The following is a 17,975-nucleotide window of genomic DNA, read 5'->3' on the forward strand; positions in this document are numbered from 1 at the left end:
ATACTCCCCATAAATTTGAAGTCTCCATCACACAATTAGCCAAGCCAATCCTTCAGCAAATTTTCAGTGTTTCTATCTAGAAAATAGTATAGACATACTCTATGTACACACTCATACATTCGCCTCTATGAACACAAACACATTACCGCGAAAAAAAAACACACGTACATTATAACATTAGTCATACAATTACCGATAAAAGACTGAACCAACGTATATATCTTTTCTCAATTAGATTGAAACAACAATGATGTACTAAAAGGGCACCCATAACTCATGGTCCTGGTGGCTCTTAACTAGGAAGCCACCACAAAAAGTAAAAATCGCACAAACGGTACAGTAGTCGTCTCGTGGAGTACCATTCAAATCCAAAAACTCTTTAAATATACATCTAAGTATTTAAGCTTGTTAAACATATTATTTAAAACCCATGCCTCTATAGTCGGTATACATTGATTTGCCTACATAACAGATCGATAAAGACTAGAGATCCCCTGACGACGAGGATGGTGTTGGCGAGGGACGCTACATGCCATGTCGGCGCAGGCTAAAGATCCCCAATGGCGAGGGTTGGGTTGGCAAGCGACGTGACAATGCAACGACGCTGCTAGGTGACTTTTCTTCGTGTAGGCAAGCCACGTTGATTAAAAATAGATTTGGATGGATTAGTAACTGTAAAGACGTATATTTGCATTTATCAAGAGGTTAGAAACAACCACACACGGTTGGTGCCAAAAAAGCCTAAAGAGTTCAAAAATTGTTAAGGCGGCTGCGAGTTATACTACCGGTAAAAATTGTTAAGTCAGGTCTGTCCAAGTGGAAGGTAACGCACGGCAACGAATTGAAGGGGGTGGTCAAGATTCGGTCAAAAGCGAAGCAAAGCGCAAAGGACCGTGGCGACTGACTGACCAGTGAAATGATGAGTGAGTGAGTGTGGCTGCACGGCTCAGCCGACTGCTGGGCTGCTGGCTGGTGCGAGAGAGACTGGGTGAGCCACTGTAGCGTGGCCCCCGCGCTAGCAGCAGCTGCCTGTCACCCCTCGAAATCATCACTGATGCTGCCATCAGGACTTCTGTTAATTAATCTCTCTGTTTGTTCTCCTCCGTTTCTTTGTGCCGGTGAGCGCTGATGATGCCCATGGTCCTCTGGTTTCCCTCACTGGCATTCCAATCCAACACGATGCCATTGGTGCATTCAGTTATCGCTACTGTTACAGCTCTCTTTCATAGTGCTGATACCTCTCGCCATTTTCATAGAGGGGGATAACTCTCACCTTATCGAGAATGCATGGAGCTAGCTAAGTTCGTTGGTTGCTGAACTGTGACCAGGAGAGGCAAGGAATCGAGCGACGAGGATTACAGTTTCTCTGAGCAACTGAGCATGGCATTTCCCAAATCCACGAGAGCAATGCTCAGAAGCTTGAGATATTTGCGGTAGTAGAGGGACACAAGTAGTCACTTAATAGTTTCCATAAAACAAAAGTGAAGTCAGAGTCACGTAATATAACGCACACTGGACAGAACATTCTCATTGTGCTCATCTTTTGAAGCCTCTGCATATGAATGATTGCGTGGTAAAGAGAACAAATGGATGACATCGGATGTCTCGCCACAGAAAAGATAGCGACGTTGCATGTCTCGAATCATCAGCTTTTTGTGTGCAAGCGTACAGACTGACAGACGTAAACTTCCTCGCTATGCATCTACGCACATCGGCAAATGAGCAGAGTAGCGAAAGAAGTACAGAACCATGTGCCCAAGCTAACCCCCCTCCCGCAGTTGCATCTCAACCTTAACCGGCGTCTAGATTACTTCACCTGCTTTGGAATAGCCTCCATTTCTCGTTTATGAACCTTCTTTCTGGTAATCACAAGCTGATCACTTTGCAAAATTAACATATGAAAAGCGAGATCATTCCCTAGAAAAAGATGAAAACTTGCTTAGGTGCTTTGTCTGACAAAGGCACAGTGGCATACTCTAGGAGTGCATGACTCCTGTACCAGCTATCCAAGCTCTCCTTTTGTGGGTGCTCTTTTTCAGTGAATGCACCTTTCGCGTTTCTGGTAAATGCTCTTATCGCCTTCTTCAAAGTCGCGGAATGCTACCGCTTACTTCAGGCAACACTCAACGTCATACTCACACACCATCAGTTGACAGCTGGATCCCAGAACCCATATGCATTTCGTTTCTAAGGGATTCTATTGCACGCTACAGTGCATATGATTATACAAAACCTGTGGGCAAAATGTTCCTGAACTGTAGCTGGCTGGCGTATACAAATAGGAGTAGTTTATAGTTGGATCCGACCATAAACACATGCTGAATATGACAAAATGCACAGTTACACCAATGTGCTCATTGCTCAAGAGGCCGGCTATGACCTCATAATTCCCTTTACCCTCTCTTTATCAGCTAGGACCCACACCATCAAAGGTTCCTGGGACCACAAGCAGCTCTTCCTTTCATATGCCTGAGGCGGTCAAAGGGAGAAAGGGCCCGGTCAACGGAAGATTTGCCCTTGCCTAGCTGCTGTGGCTACCAGAACAGAAAACACATCCCCACAAGCAATGAGCCATCCAACTAAGCTACTTCAGGCCTCATTTCGCTCCCCGAAATAATAATAAAAAAAGCTACTTCAGGCCTCAATGCCTCAAAAAGACATTAACCTCCAACGAGATATTGTATATTATGGATCTCCCAAAAATCACAATCCCGACACTAACGATCAGTTCCTTTATTCTCCAAAATAACAGCACCTACAAATCTTCTTTGTAAATTGGAGAATATCGGTTGGAGCCCTATATAATTGTCGTTACTCGTTAGATAACCTCCTACCATCTATTTCTATATTTTTTTTAATCCGTTGCAAAACAAACAATAGAACAGATCACACCGGATCAAGGCGTACATGCTAATTTTGCTTTTGTATTGATCGAAATTATCTTCTGTACAGCAATAACTACGTACTGTGTAAGCACTAAACAAATGCCAAATATGTACAGCGCCAGGTGCTTGATATCTTACCGCTGGAGCAGCTATTTCCATACTTTGACAGCTCCGTCTCTGCTGGCTGATATCAACCTCTGGCTCGACAGATTGAAGGATGCCAGCGCGAGTATTGCATCTCGGTGGCACCCGGCGGAGTCTGCAGCGGCCACTGCGAGCTGTGTCTTGGGCGTCAAACCAGACACAGTGGTAGTCTGTTTATACATTTCCTGAACAGAACAGGAAAAGTCTGTAAGAATCAGCAGTTTGTAGCATGCTTTGTTGAAGTCACGGACTGGTGCATTTGCATGGTTATTGAGAAACGTGAATGGGCGAGCTAAATGAAAGAAATACCCAACAAGGAAAGAGGGTTACCTGCACGACTTGTACTCCAAAACTGGATCTTATATCATAACACTCATTGTTTCCAATTGCTTTCTCCAAAATATCTCCTTTTGCCGAACGGACTTCTTTGGCCGAGGGACCAGCAATACAAAAGCTTTGCTCAGGTCTTCAGCATTGACAAATGTAAAAAACACTGATGTCAGGTGGTGGAGGGGAAAAAATAATGATGCAAGACTGTAGCACAGATAAAATTGAACCTGGCTTGATCCCAGTAACGAATTTTCAAGTCTGTTCCTCCAGTCAATAGATCACCCCCAGGTAAGGGAAGCAAAGAGCGTATGCCCGGATGGCGTACAGGTGGGTCGTTCAATTCATCGATTCTGTACTTATAATTGCCTGATCGTCTTACATCTTTGGTGCTTGGCTTGTTAAGAGGTCTTGATGGTGCCTTTGGCATCACAGGTTCATTCTCGGTGCTTGCCGTTCTAAACACCTGCATAGTTTGTTGAATGTTCAAGATGCAACTGTACTATTAGATACGTGCATATGGTTTAGTTGTTCACTTCTCTAAAAGGGTCAAACACTTCTTAGAACATGACAGAAGGAAGATGACATGCTAAAAAGCTATGCAAAGATCAGTATAAATCTCCAGTGTCAGGAGCAGATTTAATTCAGGAATTCTACTATGGCATTAATTTCTATAAAACGATGATAAAGCCATGGTGAGATGTTCTACCAGCATACCTCATAAAATTATTATTGAACACTCTATTACCTGGTGGCAGCTTCCATTCTCAGCATTCCATAGGGAAACTTCGTTGCAGCCGGCGGCAACAAAAACCAATGGCCTTCCAGAAGAAGATATTGAGCTTGGTGGAGGTATAAGCAAGCACAATTTCTCTATAGGGCTTACTGTTGAATAGTGCCACGAGTTAACAGGCAGCAAAAACCTATTATCCCACAATGTAAGGACACCTCTTGAAGAACCTGAGATGAACCAATTTCCACACTGGCCCACAACAAGGGCTGATATATAGCCCTCCTCGGGTGATGATTTAAATGACCAGGATTCTGAGTTGGTCCTTGTATCCCATTTATGGATGCCACAATGCTCAGTGCTGAAAAGGACAGTTGGGCTAAAGCTGTCGTTTGAACAATTCACAACACTGAGAATTGAGCCTTCTTTAATATCATTCCTTTTTGCATCAACAATGCCAGAATACCTTTCCACAGAACTTCCAATGCCGCGTGCACAATCAACAGAAAACAAGTGCAGTGTTCCATCGTTTGCACCGACAACAATCTGTGAAGTACTGCGAACCATTGTCGTACATAGAGCTCGGCTAGTACCCATGCTGTACGTTAACCTAGATCTGAAGGCAATGTCCTTTTCCAACCTTCTTGTATCCCATATCTTGATACTTGAGTCATCAGACGCGGTCACAAAAAAGGTATTATCATTTGACACGGCGATATCGTTGACAGACAAGCGATGCTCCTGGAGATGTGCCACTAGAATTCCACGGGGCTTCCATCCAGTCTCCAGGTTCATTGCTGATCTGGAGAAGGACGGCAATCCTCCAGTATCAGAGTTTGGAATGCTATCCCCTTGCAAAGATGAACTGCTCTTCATAGAATCATTGATGCTTAAATCTCGACGCTTGCTACTGAAATAATCATCCCTAGTCTGCACGCCTGGGCGGTTGGGTTCCAACCAAGGTAGCCTTATTGATGCTTTATACACCGAAGAATCAGGGACCACGTGTGTTTCTCCTAAACCTCGCTTATCAGTACAAACAGAATATGATGGTATTCCTTTAGATAAACCGTCATAAAAGGAACTATTCCCAGCAGATGCATGTAATGCAAAACCAGAATATAACGATTTGTCAGGAGAAACTGAATCTTTGACATCCAAAGATATATTGCTCAAAATAGTAGGGCCTTTCAGTCGTGCAACATCTTCAAAATTTATCGAGGATCCACTTTGTACTTTACCAGGGTATTTTCCACCATGTACTATCAGTTCTTTCTTGCCACCGCCCTTCAGTAAAATGTCGCCCATGTCCTGAGCATCCTCTAAAGCTTCGTAAAAGATTGATTTAGGCAGAGGAGGCTTAAGGCATGAAAGAAGAGCAGTTTCAGAGGACAATGAAGGTGGCTCCCTGTGTAGGAACTGCCTTAGATGAGGAGTAAGGTACACATAAGTATCAACAGCCCCTAAGCTCTCACTGCAAGCAGCAACAAATCTTAAAGCAGACCGTTTAACCCAATTGATTGGATACCGAAGCAGGGGGAGAGCCTTTCCCAATAGACCAACAATTACTCTTTTCCTCAAATAACCACTTTTGCACATCATGGTCAAGCAATCAAGTGCGTTTACAAGGACAGCCTCCGTACCATCACTTAGTGCCTGTTCAAGATATGGCAAAAGATATTCCTCAACGCTCCTTGAACCAATGAAGTAGCAAACAAAGACAATTTGGCCAAAGAAAACTGCACGGAGCTGCTCATCATGGTCATTCAGAAATGCTGGAAGTATAGGAAGAAGAAAATCGTTACTTTGCTTGTGCCCAAAGAAGTAGCACAAATAACCTATATCCTGCAGAAGAGCTCTGCGGACGTTAGGTGTCTGCTTTTGACCCATTGCCAAATCTTGCACTATTTCATAAATATTTTTCCTCAGTTCTGCAAGCTGGCCATAAATTTTATCTTGCTTCTTCACTGGTGAATCTGCAGACTGTGATCTGGGATCTTCCACTGATTCATCCAGAGGTCTAATATCAGCTATGCTACGAGAACGAAGTAGGAACCTATAAGCTGTTAAAGCCAGTTTATGAATATTGCTAGCATAGCAAACTCTAACACTCTCCTCTGTATCATCAGGGAGCAAAGAGAGCATTGGGAGGATGTACTCAGGGAATATAACAGCATCACTGATAGGGAAGTCTTGCACAAGACAAAGAACATCACATAAGGTTTCCAAAGCAGCACAGCGGACAATGGCAGCCGGATCTGAAAGCATCGCAATCACATAGGGAACCACTAGCTGTAAGCGACTGTCATCATCAACATATGTGGACGAAAATTTCAGAAGAATGAGACTGGCCCTTCTTAGCTCAGGTTTTTTCACACTGCGTATGCACGAGCAGAGTAATGAGGCAAGTAAGACCATGCCTTCACAGCTCACCTTGGAGTCTGTCTGTTGAAAAATGTCAAAGCTATAGGTATCTGATTGGCCATCATAACCAGCCACCAAGGAGCATAAATTGCTCTTTGAGATCTTCTGCACATGGGATACAACATTGTTCTGGGCCATCAAACCACTTCCGGTTCCGCTTCCTGCTGGATTAACCAGCTGCGAGGGCCTAATATGGTCCATGTCTTTTGTCACCTTTGTGCTTGTGCTGTTGCTCCTGTTCTCCACTTCTTTGAGGAGGAAATTGATATCTCCAGCAATATGTTGATGGTCTACAGGAGTATGTTTCTTAACTACAGATGTGTTTTTTTTAGAATCTCCTGGCGAGTTTAAAATTTGCCTTTCCATGCCTTTTCTCCCAGATGGTTCACTATGTTGAGACAATGTAGATCTCTCAATTTGTTCAATTGTTGAGCTGCCCATCATTATTTCAAGTATCTTTTCAAAATTGTCTTGAGTTTTCTCAACCTGCAAAGAGAATTACGTTTAGAAACTTGTCCAGCAGTAGAGAGGAAACCAGAGGCTAGTAGAAACTATAATGGTCCTTACCCTGGCATCTGAGTCAAGTGGAACAATATCTGCAAAGAACTTGTGCAGAAAGTTCGAAAAATAAAATGGGAACACAACAGATTCATATTTTTGCAGATAGCTTCGACATGGTAGCCTTTTTTTGGGATCCAACTGGATCATGTGAAGTATCATGTCACGAATACCAGAATCTTGTATCTGCAAGCACAAGTTCATTTTAGCAGCTTTGTATAGATAATATCTGAATGGAATCCAACAATCCTCTAGTCAAACAAAATTAGGAAATAGCAGTAAAATCAGTAAGGAAACCCATGATGAGGATACGGTGTGCAAATGAGAGCACGTTTACAAGCAAAAAAACACAGGCTTCCTTTCTACATGCATCTTTTACAAGTACAAAGTTTTCACAAATAAATCGCAAATCAGAAAAAAGTGCAACTCAAATCAATTTAATTTTTTCGCTGATTAGGTCTGTAAATACCTGTCTCATCCTGGTCCTTCTAACATAATACTGGAGTACAGACATAATATAAGCCATGCTGAAGTAGATTATGTCCTATTTTATTTGCATTTGGCAGTGTTAGAAATGCACAAGTAGTTACAATGGGTTACTTGATATCAACTGGCTCATGAATACGAAGATTTTTAAATTGATCTAACACTAACTCATGTAACGGCAATCATGAACATGAGATTTATCATGAGTTTGCTCATCTAGGATTGCTGCATTAAGTTCTGCAAAGATTTTGGCTCATGAAAGCTCCTTTAAGTTGAAGAGTCTACTATCGTTTGAATATATCCATACTGATCTTCTTAATGATAACATCGTTCAATAGGTTATGTAGGTATTTCTCTCAGGCCTAAGAGGTATGAACAGTTCAGATTTAACCTTTTTGGATGGGAAGGAAATACTTGTGCAGATATACCATCTAAAATCATGTGTAACAAGCATTCCAACATTGATCTTGCCAACTAGCAAAAAATTCATCATACAAGTGTGAATATGTAAGAGAAGACCTATCTATTAGAAGTGTTTTGACAGAATGACCTATATCTACTAAAGTCCCATCAAAGATGGATGTGCAGACACTCATTTCGCAACCGAAAGAGTATATTGTTGCTTAGAGGTAAGTGGCCGAAATGCAGTAAAAATTACATGTTACAAGAATACAAACATTACAATGACTCACAATGAAGGGTTAAACTGTTCAAGAAGAGCAAAGGAACAACATAAAATACCTTTTCTAGAGCAATTATGGGGTCATGCTGACCACGCCGATAAGACAGAAGTTGTGCATACTCAAAAAGTGGCTGGCCATCAAGGAAAAGTTCAGCAATAACGCACCTGGAAAGAAGATACACAATATTCTGTTGAATGATCAACGCAATTTAAAAAGAAAATGGCAGTTACGTGAGTGCAGAATTCTAACCACTGCTGAAAAATGCGAAGCTGAAGAGAAATTCGCAAAATTCATGTTTTCAACCCAGAGTTATATCAACCACTAATCTACTTTTTGGATCTGATCTAAAGTTCATGAAGCTGAATATGGATGAGATGTGAAAACACTCGAGATTGACAAAACAAGGGTAGGAGAGCTCCTATCCAAAAGTTCGATTTTGAAAGAAAAGTCAACAATACGAATCCTAACTGATTGTGCTTAAGACATGCAAATAACTGATAATCAACATGATATTTATGAATAAACATGAAGCCCCAAAAGAATCCAGAATATTTCCAAGTTGTTCCCCAGCTAATAGTAAAGCTGTGTATTGTGCAAACCTGTCTCAAAGATCAAGAATAAAATGATGTCGCCTATATTGTTTATTAAACAAGTTTTGTGCACTAACTTATGAGAACTGCCTTCCGATAATCTCTTTTATCTGAACAGAAAATTATGTTCCCACTTGCCACACACATGGCAACATAGCCAATGACATAAAACTAGCACATCCAAGCTAAACATACTCGTAGGGAAACTATTCATATGACAAAGAAAGCATATATTTTCATGCCAGGTTACAAGGTCGAAAATGAACCAAAACTTGCTCCTAAAAATGACAAAAAAAGGCATGAATGTGAAGCATACCCGAGAGAAAATATATCCATAGATGGTTGCAGAGGTGCATCTGCTGCAACTTGGGACTCCCCACCATGTTCATAGAATCTCTGGGTAAATTGGGTTCGTTCACAAAACAGAAAATAAGCAACAAAATTAGTAATATTAGATAAAAAAAAATGTAGCACAAAAGTAACAACACGAATTTCAGACTTCAACAAGATCACACAAAAGTAACTGCATAGTAGCATTCCATCCCCATTAACAGTTAGCAATAGCAGGTTTCAGGATGCAGCGTGACAAATAGCACCCCAAAAAAAACACATAACATCAAAATGGTGAGAGAATGAAAGTAAATAAATGAGGCCTTCACTGCAACCAGTCTTAAGTCTTAACACACACGTTTAGTGATAGTTTAACTTTCACAATCTTGCAATTACACCCAGGACACAAAAATATGTACCAGAGTAAGTTGCATTTATAAAAAGAGAACACATAAAAAATAAACAGACTAGGGCTAACTATGCGCAATCAATGTTTAGGAACTTTCCCAGAAGCACCTCCCCATGTCCACAAAAAGAACAAAAAGGAGCATATAAATTTTGAGTAATTGGATTAAGGAACTTACTTCAGGTGCTAGATAGCATCTTCGCCTTCCTCCAGTGTCAAAGTAGAATGAATAATCAGATGGGTCATCAAGTGGGATATAAGTTGGCTTGAAAGATGCAAAGTCCGTAAGATATAGCCAGTTCCAAGAAGTAACGACCACATTCTCACATTTTATGTCACCTGAACGCAAAATAATAATAATAACAATAATAATAATAGTAATAATAAGTGTGAAATTAACAGCCAAAATAATTTACTGCCAATGCAACTCACCATGGCAAACTCCCTTACTATGGCTCTGCTCCACTGCATGGATTAACTGCACAACCAAATGATCTAAGTCGACAACCATCTCTGGAAAGGAAAGGAAAATAAAGAATGACTCTTGTATGCCCCCACTAATTTTATCGTAACATTTATATCAGCACTTAGCCGGGAGAATACACGACTCCCTATCGCTAGAGCCACCAGCAGGAACAACTTCTATGCCTTTGGAAATATTGATAGCCACCTAACACACACAAAAAAAGAAGGTGGCGGCACCTGAAAAGCAATCCATTTCTTCGCAATCTGACTGAGGAAAGGGCGTGTGCTCAGTCGATCGTGCAGGTTGTTGAAGAAGTACTGTCTCAGGAGATATGCCGCCTTATCTGTTTGTAACCAAACCTGAACAACAACGGAAGTCAATTCACCATGTCAACTGAGATGAAATGTACATCATTATTGATTCATGATAGATTGGTATTTCACACCCATAACATCTTGTGCGGAAACATCAAAAATAAGTGGGTACATCACTAACTTTTAATCGGGACTTAATCAAACCAGAGATCCTGGCATCGCAGTCTATAATGGCCCCAAATATATAACTTAAAACACTCTGAAACCAACTTATATTGCTAAAAACAAAAACAGTACATGGGATAAAAAAATCCGCTAAACCCAAACTAAAATTTTCTCTTAAAACATGCAATAATGCGCACTACTAATCGCCCCTGTTCTCTAGCATACAGGCGAAATTTAACTAGTATCACCACCGAAAGCCCTAGGCACGGAATCCTCACCTGGAAGGGCCATACGTGGGAGCCCTCGATCCCCTTGAGCGCGTTCCTAATCCGCTCCAGCCTCCGCTCGTGCTCCTGCGAAACCATCAGCGAGATCTCATGGCACGATCGGGAACCAAATCCGAAGGGATTCGCGAGGGGCGCCAGGAAACAGGCCAGTAGCCGCAGTTACCTTGAGGTCGATGGGCTCGCCGGCGCGCTTGAAGTAGACCTTGACGAGGAGCAGCCCCTCATCGTGCTTGCAGCGGACGGACTTGAGGCAGCGGCCGCGAGTGACGACGTCGAGGAGCACGAGGTTGTAGGTGGACGGCAGGTCGTGGAGGTAGTACTCCGTCGCCGACGCCTGCGTCGTCCGCGCGATCTTATTCCCCATCACGGCGGCCGCCGCCGGTCGCCGGTCGCCGGCAGCCCCACTCCTCCGCCTACCTCCCCGCCGCCGGGGCCGCGGCTCGCCGGCGTCTGGGGTTTGCTTCGCTCCGCGGGTGCGTCGTGGCGTTGCGTGGGGCGTAGGCGATCGATCGGGTATGTGCGCCGGCCTAGTTGGTGCTGTGTGTGTTGGGCTCGAACACGCTACCCCATTTGCGTGCGTGCGTGCGTGCGCGTATTCGTGCGGTTCGGGACTTCGGGGTTGGATTGCCTTGGCCCTCCTGGAGTTTCATGTAAGAGTTTCTTCACAGTTCACACCATATGGACAGAAGGTTCATTTCAGCCAGGGGGAGTAGGAGATAGAACGGAGTGGAAATGCATACAAGGGAGCCCATGCCTAAGATAACTTGTTTCAGTTCATAAATCATATATAAACACGTCTGGCTGAAACAAGCCAGCACGGAGCCCTACAAACTGTTTTTGCCGACCTCGACCTCTGGCAGCAAACCAACACCAACACGGCTGAAAGCGCAATTTCTGCTGAAAGAATTTGGCATCCTACAACAGGGGTTCATCAAATTCAAATTACAGGGTGTACTTTTTTTGGAACAAATTACAGAGTGATCTAAATACACTGAGTACAGGGTACATTTAGTAGCAAGGCGCCAATACACTGAACAACTGAGGTTCTTTCCCAATCAGTCTATCAGTTACTGCCATTGGTTATCCAATACATGCTCTAAGACCTAGTAACCAAGAGATTATAGATACTTCAATAGTGGTTGTCAGCTTCAGCGTCATACCATCGACTAGCCCCACGATGGCAGTGCTGCACAATTTGTTAACAGAGAACAAATATCAGGCTCTTGATCAGCAACGGCTACGGTTATTGCCAAGAACTCAATGGCTGGCAACATCCTGCGATGTAAATAATGGTCAACCTCCTGATAGTTGTGTCACTGCAGTAATTAATCAGTCACACAACTTTCTTACTGGTATAGCTAGGGCATCAGCAGGGAGCATCTTCATCTCCATTACCAGATTCTGGAAGAAGAAAAATGATTACTTAACAGGAAACACCAAATGGGGCTTCTGGTACAGGAAAATTAGCAAGAGAACATGGTGAATACCCTGAATAGCTGCTAAATTTTCTTCTTTGTAGACCCCAAGAGGTGAACCGTGCACAGATAAGAGCATCTCGCCATTCTTGGGTAACCTTACCGTTTTGGGTGTCATGCCGAAGGACAGTCGGTTACTCACAGCCTGTCAAAGCATTATGTTCAAACACAAAAGGTGAGATTGCAATGTATTATTAATACAATGTTTTACCAGATGTGTAAATTGGAAAGAAGAAACACACATACCCCAGGTGTCTGAAAAGCATCTGATGTTCCTGCCATTTGCCCTTGAGGTATTTCACTCCAAGCCTTCAAAAACAGCATACACTGATAAGAGTAATGACGGGTAGAGCAGAAACATCTGGTGGTAGTACATGCAGAAATACTTACAAAATCACTGAAACTGCTAGTGCGCCTGTAGAAGTCCTTCCCAGCTGCATATGCGGTGCCAAAATCATTTAAGCAGGCTGCTACTGGCTGGTTCCCATAAAGTAAATAAACAATTAGTAGGAAGATGACATGGTCAAACCTGAATCCCCTGGGAATTGAAGGCCGCCAGCAGTTGGCAATGAAGCAATCGAGGCTTGCAGAATCTTGTCATCTATAAAGTCTCCAAGTATGCATTTGTCGCCATCATTCCATTTCAACTCAAGCACATCACATTTTTCATTATGGACAATAGATAAATTGGGCAAGTTCTCCTTAAAATATTCCAAGGCATTTGCCTCTAGTTGCTCCTTGGAAAAATAGGACCGCAGTAATTGCAACTGAGAACGTATGTTCCCAGCCTCTGCATCTTTTATCGCTTTGATGGCAGTAATCCGGCGCTCACCTGTTTATTAGAACTCTGGGTAAGCGATGTGGAATCATTATCATTGCATGAGAATACCAAATGCAATGAACAGTGCGTTTATGCCATGCATTACTGATAGACCAAGAAAACAGTTGGCCTTCAACATTATCACCTCAGCAGGATTTTATGGAACCATAATTTGAAGCTACTCTTTCAAATCTGCAAAACTAGAACTACTTTAAACAGTTTAACACAGCACTCAGGCCCACAAGTCTGTGGGCGCGAGTCTCTGTGTAGTACTGCAAAGACGACTCCCACGTTTAACCTACCATTAGGTTTTTCTAGTGCGATCCTTACTGTTGTTCGCTTATTGTTTGTTAGGTTCAGTTGATTCTTCCAGTCTACAAACTCAAATAGTTAGCTCATGTAGTTGTGGACCGTTGCTGCCAATAAGAGCTCCTGAGAAACAGTGCCACGAGTTCCACCGGTTCCGGCTAATCAGCGGGTACAGCACTACAGCTACTGCAAAATATATTTTAGTGCAACGCAATCCTTCGCACCCTAGTTTTGCCCAACTTACAGAAACCATGGCCAGATGATATGCTTGCAAGATGCATCAATCAAGGACCAAAATTTATTGCATTCCCTAGCGTAGATGACGGGGGAGGGAGGGAGGGGTTTCGGGTGCCGTACTTTCTTGGTGGCTGTCCCACGCCAGCCGCTCCTCCAACGGCGCGTCCGCGCCTGGAGGCTCCTGCTGCTGCGGATCCGGCTGCGACTGCGGTTTGGCGGGCGGCGCTCGCCGCCTCCTCCTCGGCGGCATCGCGTCAGCTCCTCTGCGAGCAGGATCTCGCGATGCGGAGGGATGTGGAGGGAGATTTGGGGGGAGAGAAACCCTCGACAAGGGGAAATTTTCGAACGGCGGCAGCGGGCACGCGGAGGTCGGAGAAGAGTGGCGTGGCCGCGTGGGGATTTGCTGCGGGCCTGCAGCGGCTGCGTGGCTGTGGGCCGTAAGATGAGTTAGCCAGGCGAGGCCAGGTTGGCCCGTATACGGAATACATCGGCCCAGGCTGCTTTCTTTTTCTTTCCATTTATTCTACTCTCGTCTTCGTGGGGGGAAAAAACTATTACGTCGTCTTACGTACATTTTTGTTGGAAGTATTCTTGTACATCAAATGAGGTGAAGGTAAAAATCGGAAGATGTTTCTATACAACAAAAAAGGAATCGACAAAGAGTTGAGAGGCTACGCTCTGGTGCCAAGTGACAGCTAACATTTCATGATCGCGCATCAAAAGGTGACAAAAAAAACCCTGAAAATTAATCTCTCTCGAGTGATATTGTGACTTTCTCTGAAGGGTGAGGAACATGCGGCAACGGAGATAATGGCACCAGAGAAGGAGACAGGAGCACAAGGGATGCTTCAGCTGTGTCCCACAAACACTGAAGAAACACATCATGCGTGATTCCTCCCCTGTCTCTCTCAGCCATATGTCCCCGCAAAATCTTAGGGCATCAAGATCACAAGGGCTGCAACCAGCTAGGCCTTATCCTCGGAGCCACTACATTTTGACCGCCCCACCATCTCAAAGGAGCAACAAATCGATGAGTCCTTGTGTTCCTGATGTCCTATCCATCTCCTACTGCAAAAGTGAGCTGGGCTGGGCAGGAGCAAGGATTGGATCATGAACGGATCGGTCTCTCCCTTACACTCCAGCTGATTGAAAGAAACATCGTGCTCAGAAGAACATCGTCCGATAAACCAGCTGCTGGATCTAGAGAAATGCGACGAAGCGTAAGAGCAATGATTCGGCACGAGAAGGAATCAAACTGAACAGGCGTCACAATCAGAATTCAGATACACAGAGAGCAACGCAGCAGCTTTCGATCAGAGTTCGGGGCCCTGAACCGTCTCCACACCCGCCTGCCAAATGCACAGTAGCCAGACCCGCGACCGCGAGACTCAGGAGTCACGAGCACGCGCCCCGCGTGCCCACCACCGATGGTGTCGAGAGAGCTGCGACGCGGCAGGAGCTGCTCGCCGGCCGGCCGGCCGGCCTACTGTCCGGCGATGCCGCAGGCCGCCTAGCAGCCGGCCGGGCCACTTAGTCCAGCCAGCTGCAGCGAGAGCGGCAGCGGGTGTGGCCGGGGCCCGGGGGGGTTTCGCACGGCACGGAAACACCTGATGTCCCATGCAGGTTTGGTTTCGGGGCTGACCGGCGGCTGGCATGTCGCGCGCGGAGGCGACGTCGGCACATGCCGGCTGCCGTGGCGAAGTGAATCCTCCCTGGATATCATGCCTGCCGCCCCGAGTCCCGTCATCGCAGGCTCGCTTTCGATAACCTGAGTGATGTGCGCGTCAGCGTCATGCCCTCGCCGGTGGCGCCGGTGTAGCCAGCCACACACATGCGGGGTGCATCATCTGATCAACTTCTCTCGGACCCTTGTGGGCTGCTCTGGAGAGTCAAGGCCTCAGGGCAGACGGACCTGGAGGCTGGAGCAGAGCAAATTTCAATCCCACTTCTCAGTGATCATGCATTTTCATGTTTGCTATGAATATATAAATCATTGGGTGAGAACGTGTGGATTCGAAAACGTATGTTAGCCTCATGACATGTGGCACATTAGGGCGCATCTCCTTGTTCATTTTCTCATGAAATAGTTTGTCTATAGAAACACGAATAATGCAAGCTATTCGGAGGTGAAGGTGAAGCCGGGACCGGTGGGAGCCCCCCCAAACGCAGCATCAGTCTATCAGTCCTGCTAGTATAATAGTATTAAGCTAGTTTCGCCGGGGGCTTTGCAGGAATGAAATTAAAGTGCTCAACATACACTGGTGCTACTAATATACACTACCAGTGGAAAGCTCGTACTATCAGACTACTATGCACGGATGCAGAGCAACGCCCACGCATGCCAGCAGGGCGCAGCTGCAGTGCTCATTGGTGCAAGAACAGAGAGCAAGCAGCGGCAGGGACAGGGGGCAACAAGCAAGCAGCTATAGCCAGCTACTAATCAATAGCATATCTCCATGGAGAAGTTGGAGTCCAGCAGCTCCTCGATCATCTGCTCCACGTGCTGCTCCTCGAGGAACCTCCCGCCCCACTCGGCGCCCGACGAGTCGCAGGCGGTCCAGGCGTCGCCGCCGACCGGCATTGCGGCCGAGGCCGCGGCGGCGGAGGCGGCCGCCGCGGCCGCCTCCCTCTGCCGCTGCGCGGCCTGCACGGACGCCCGGTTGAACCGGTGCAGCTTCTCGACGAGCGCCGCGGAGAGGAACGACGCGGGCGCGGCGTCGGCGGGGAAGTTGGTGCGCGCGCGCGGCCCGCACATGATCCGCGCCGCCTCGTCGTAGGCGCGCGCCGCGTCCTCGGCCGTCTCGAACGTGCCCAGCCATATCCGCGTCTTCCTGCAAACCCCAACCAAACCAAACCCGTCATGATCAGGAACTGGACGACGACGCCAGAGCTGGCATGGAGGTCGATCGAATGGAACACATGGCCCACGCTACGCACAGGAGAGGGTGGCGGATCTCCGAGACCCAGGAGCCCCAGTGGCGCTGCCGCACGCCGCGGTACCGCTGCTGCGGCCGGGCCATTGTTGGACGGCGCAGCGGTGGTCGACGACGACGACGGCAACTCTAGCAGTGAGCTGCTCCCCTGTCCCTCTGTCAGGCGATGGATCCCTCCGGTCGTGATCGTCTCCGGCACGACCGGTCGGTCTTCGTGCTGCTTCTGCGCGTGTGGAGAGCTGGAGATGCAGGGTAGTGATTCGTCCCTCGCGAGACAATGCAAGGATTGGAAGGGAGCCCTATAAATAGGAGAGGGGAAATGGGAATCTACTCCCGACTCTCGGCTAGCCTACCAGGCGGGCCCACATGAATGTATCTATGGTCGTTGGGCCCACTCGTGCCATCGTCGAGTGGGGTGTGGTTTGATTGGTCTTCTCCTGCGTGGGCATTCTCTGCTTCTTTCTTCCTCCTCCGGCTGCCCAATCCTAGTCGCCGTCCTTATCAAAAAATTAAAAAAAGAAAAAACCTAGTCGCCGTCGTCATGCTGAACTTTTAGGCAGAGTGGAGCACTGTGGCAACATGCTCAGATTCACATCGCACATCCAAACCAAAAAGATGCTCTCTCTAGTCTAGGCATGGCAATAGCATGCTGGGCTGTTCATCAAAAAGGGTATCTAGATAGATAGATCATAAGTAGGCATCATCGGCAAGGATTTTTTCAGTTTTTTCACGGCCCTGTTGACTGATGTGCTAGCTGACCTTTCGTCGCCGTAGAGACAAAGGGAGCATGCTGGGGATTGCTCGTGGCAGTTCCCGTGCCGTCGATCGGCCGGGAACGTGCAACGGTGCAGGCCCGACAACACAGGCTCACATGCAATCAGACACATGAGATGCCGGCCGGCCGGTAGGGTGGAATCTCCAAGCACCGATGCACCGTGCATGCACCCAAATCCGGTGAGCTATCCACGGGGTGAAACCGCACAACCCTAGCGAGCATATAGAAGACACAGCACATGCGAGCCCCCTCCGGATAGCCCGTGTACTAAAATGAATTGTGAAAGGACTAGGACGGCCATACCGCCATATAGGGCAGGACTCAGGAGGACGATGTGATCCTCTGCCGTTAGTTGAAACAGCACCACCACGTTGCTCCAGCTTTTCATACCTCATGCTCCCTCTATTTCAAAGTGCAGATTTTATCCTAAGTTAAATTTTTCTATGTCATATGCTCACTCCATCATCTGATGTTGTGTATGTCAAGACTGCAGTAGTGTTCGCTCTCGTCTCAGCGCTGAAGCCAGCCCAAAACATGGCAGTGCGCGTATCATGGGTTCTGCCCTTCTGCCCCAAAGAGCAGATGGAAATCAACAATAAATCATGGGACTATGGGAGGATGGTCCCCGTAC

At 46.0% G+C, this 17,975-nt stretch overlaps 3 protein-coding genes across 9 annotated transcripts; all 3 read right to left on the reverse strand.

Moving 5' to 3' along the window:
- Window positions 1–1,541: 1,541 nt before the first annotated feature.
- Window positions 1,542–11,397, reverse strand: LOC112873131 (serine/threonine-protein kinase VPS15). 7 transcript variants are annotated; one of them, XM_025936158.1, is made up of 13 exons: window positions 10,959–11,397; window positions 10,787–10,861; window positions 10,266–10,388; window positions 9,996–10,041; window positions 9,742–9,902; window positions 9,144–9,223; window positions 8,296–8,401; window positions 7,078–7,254; window positions 4,105–6,996; window positions 3,587–3,822; window positions 3,360–3,495; window positions 3,024–3,214; window positions 1,542–1,859 (listed from the first exon to the last, which is right to left on the reverse strand). In XM_025936158.1, the coding sequence occupies exons 1-12, from the start codon at window positions 11,157–11,159 to the stop codon at window positions 3,035–3,037; spliced, it is 4,413 nt and encodes a 1,470-aa protein (XP_025791943.1). In that variant the 5' UTR covers window positions 11,160–11,397; the 3' UTR covers window positions 1,542–1,859; window positions 3,024–3,034. The 7 variants fall into 7 exon arrangements, with proteins under 7 accessions (XP_025791943.1, XP_025791947.1, XP_025791951.1 ...); XM_025936162.1 differs by having other exon boundaries at window positions 1,542–1,873; XM_025936166.1 differs by having other exon boundaries at window positions 1,542–1,917.
- Window positions 11,398–11,559: 162 nt separating this feature from the next.
- LOC112902151 lies at window positions 11,560–13,988 on the reverse strand. Its single transcript, XM_025971080.1, has 7 exons — window positions 13,757–13,988; window positions 12,800–13,102; window positions 12,661–12,704; window positions 12,517–12,579; window positions 12,283–12,415; window positions 12,146–12,196; window positions 11,560–12,070 (listed from the first exon to the last, which is right to left on the reverse strand). The coding sequence occupies exons 1-6, from the start codon at window positions 13,884–13,886 to the stop codon at window positions 12,162–12,164; spliced, it is 708 nt and encodes a 235-aa protein (XP_025826865.1). The 5' UTR covers window positions 13,887–13,988; the 3' UTR covers window positions 11,560–12,070; window positions 12,146–12,161.
- Window positions 13,989–15,718: 1,730 nt separating this feature from the next.
- On the reverse strand, window positions 15,719–16,828 carry LOC112877520 (ethylene-responsive transcription factor ERF003). The gene is made up of 2 exons (XM_025941843.1): window positions 16,574–16,828; window positions 15,719–16,467 (listed from the first exon to the last, which is right to left on the reverse strand). Exons 1-2 carry the CDS (start codon window positions 16,654–16,656, stop codon window positions 16,077–16,079), a joined length of 474 nt encoding a protein of 157 aa, XP_025797628.1. The 5' UTR covers window positions 16,657–16,828; the 3' UTR covers window positions 15,719–16,076.
- Window positions 16,829–17,975: the final 1,147 nt, after the last annotated feature.

The sequence above is a fragment of the Panicum hallii genome, chromosome 1, assembly GCF_002211085.1.
Source record: "Panicum hallii strain FIL2 chromosome 1, PHallii_v3.1, whole genome shotgun sequence".
Classification (NCBI taxonomy): domain Eukaryota; kingdom Viridiplantae; phylum Streptophyta; class Magnoliopsida; order Poales; family Poaceae; genus Panicum; species Panicum hallii.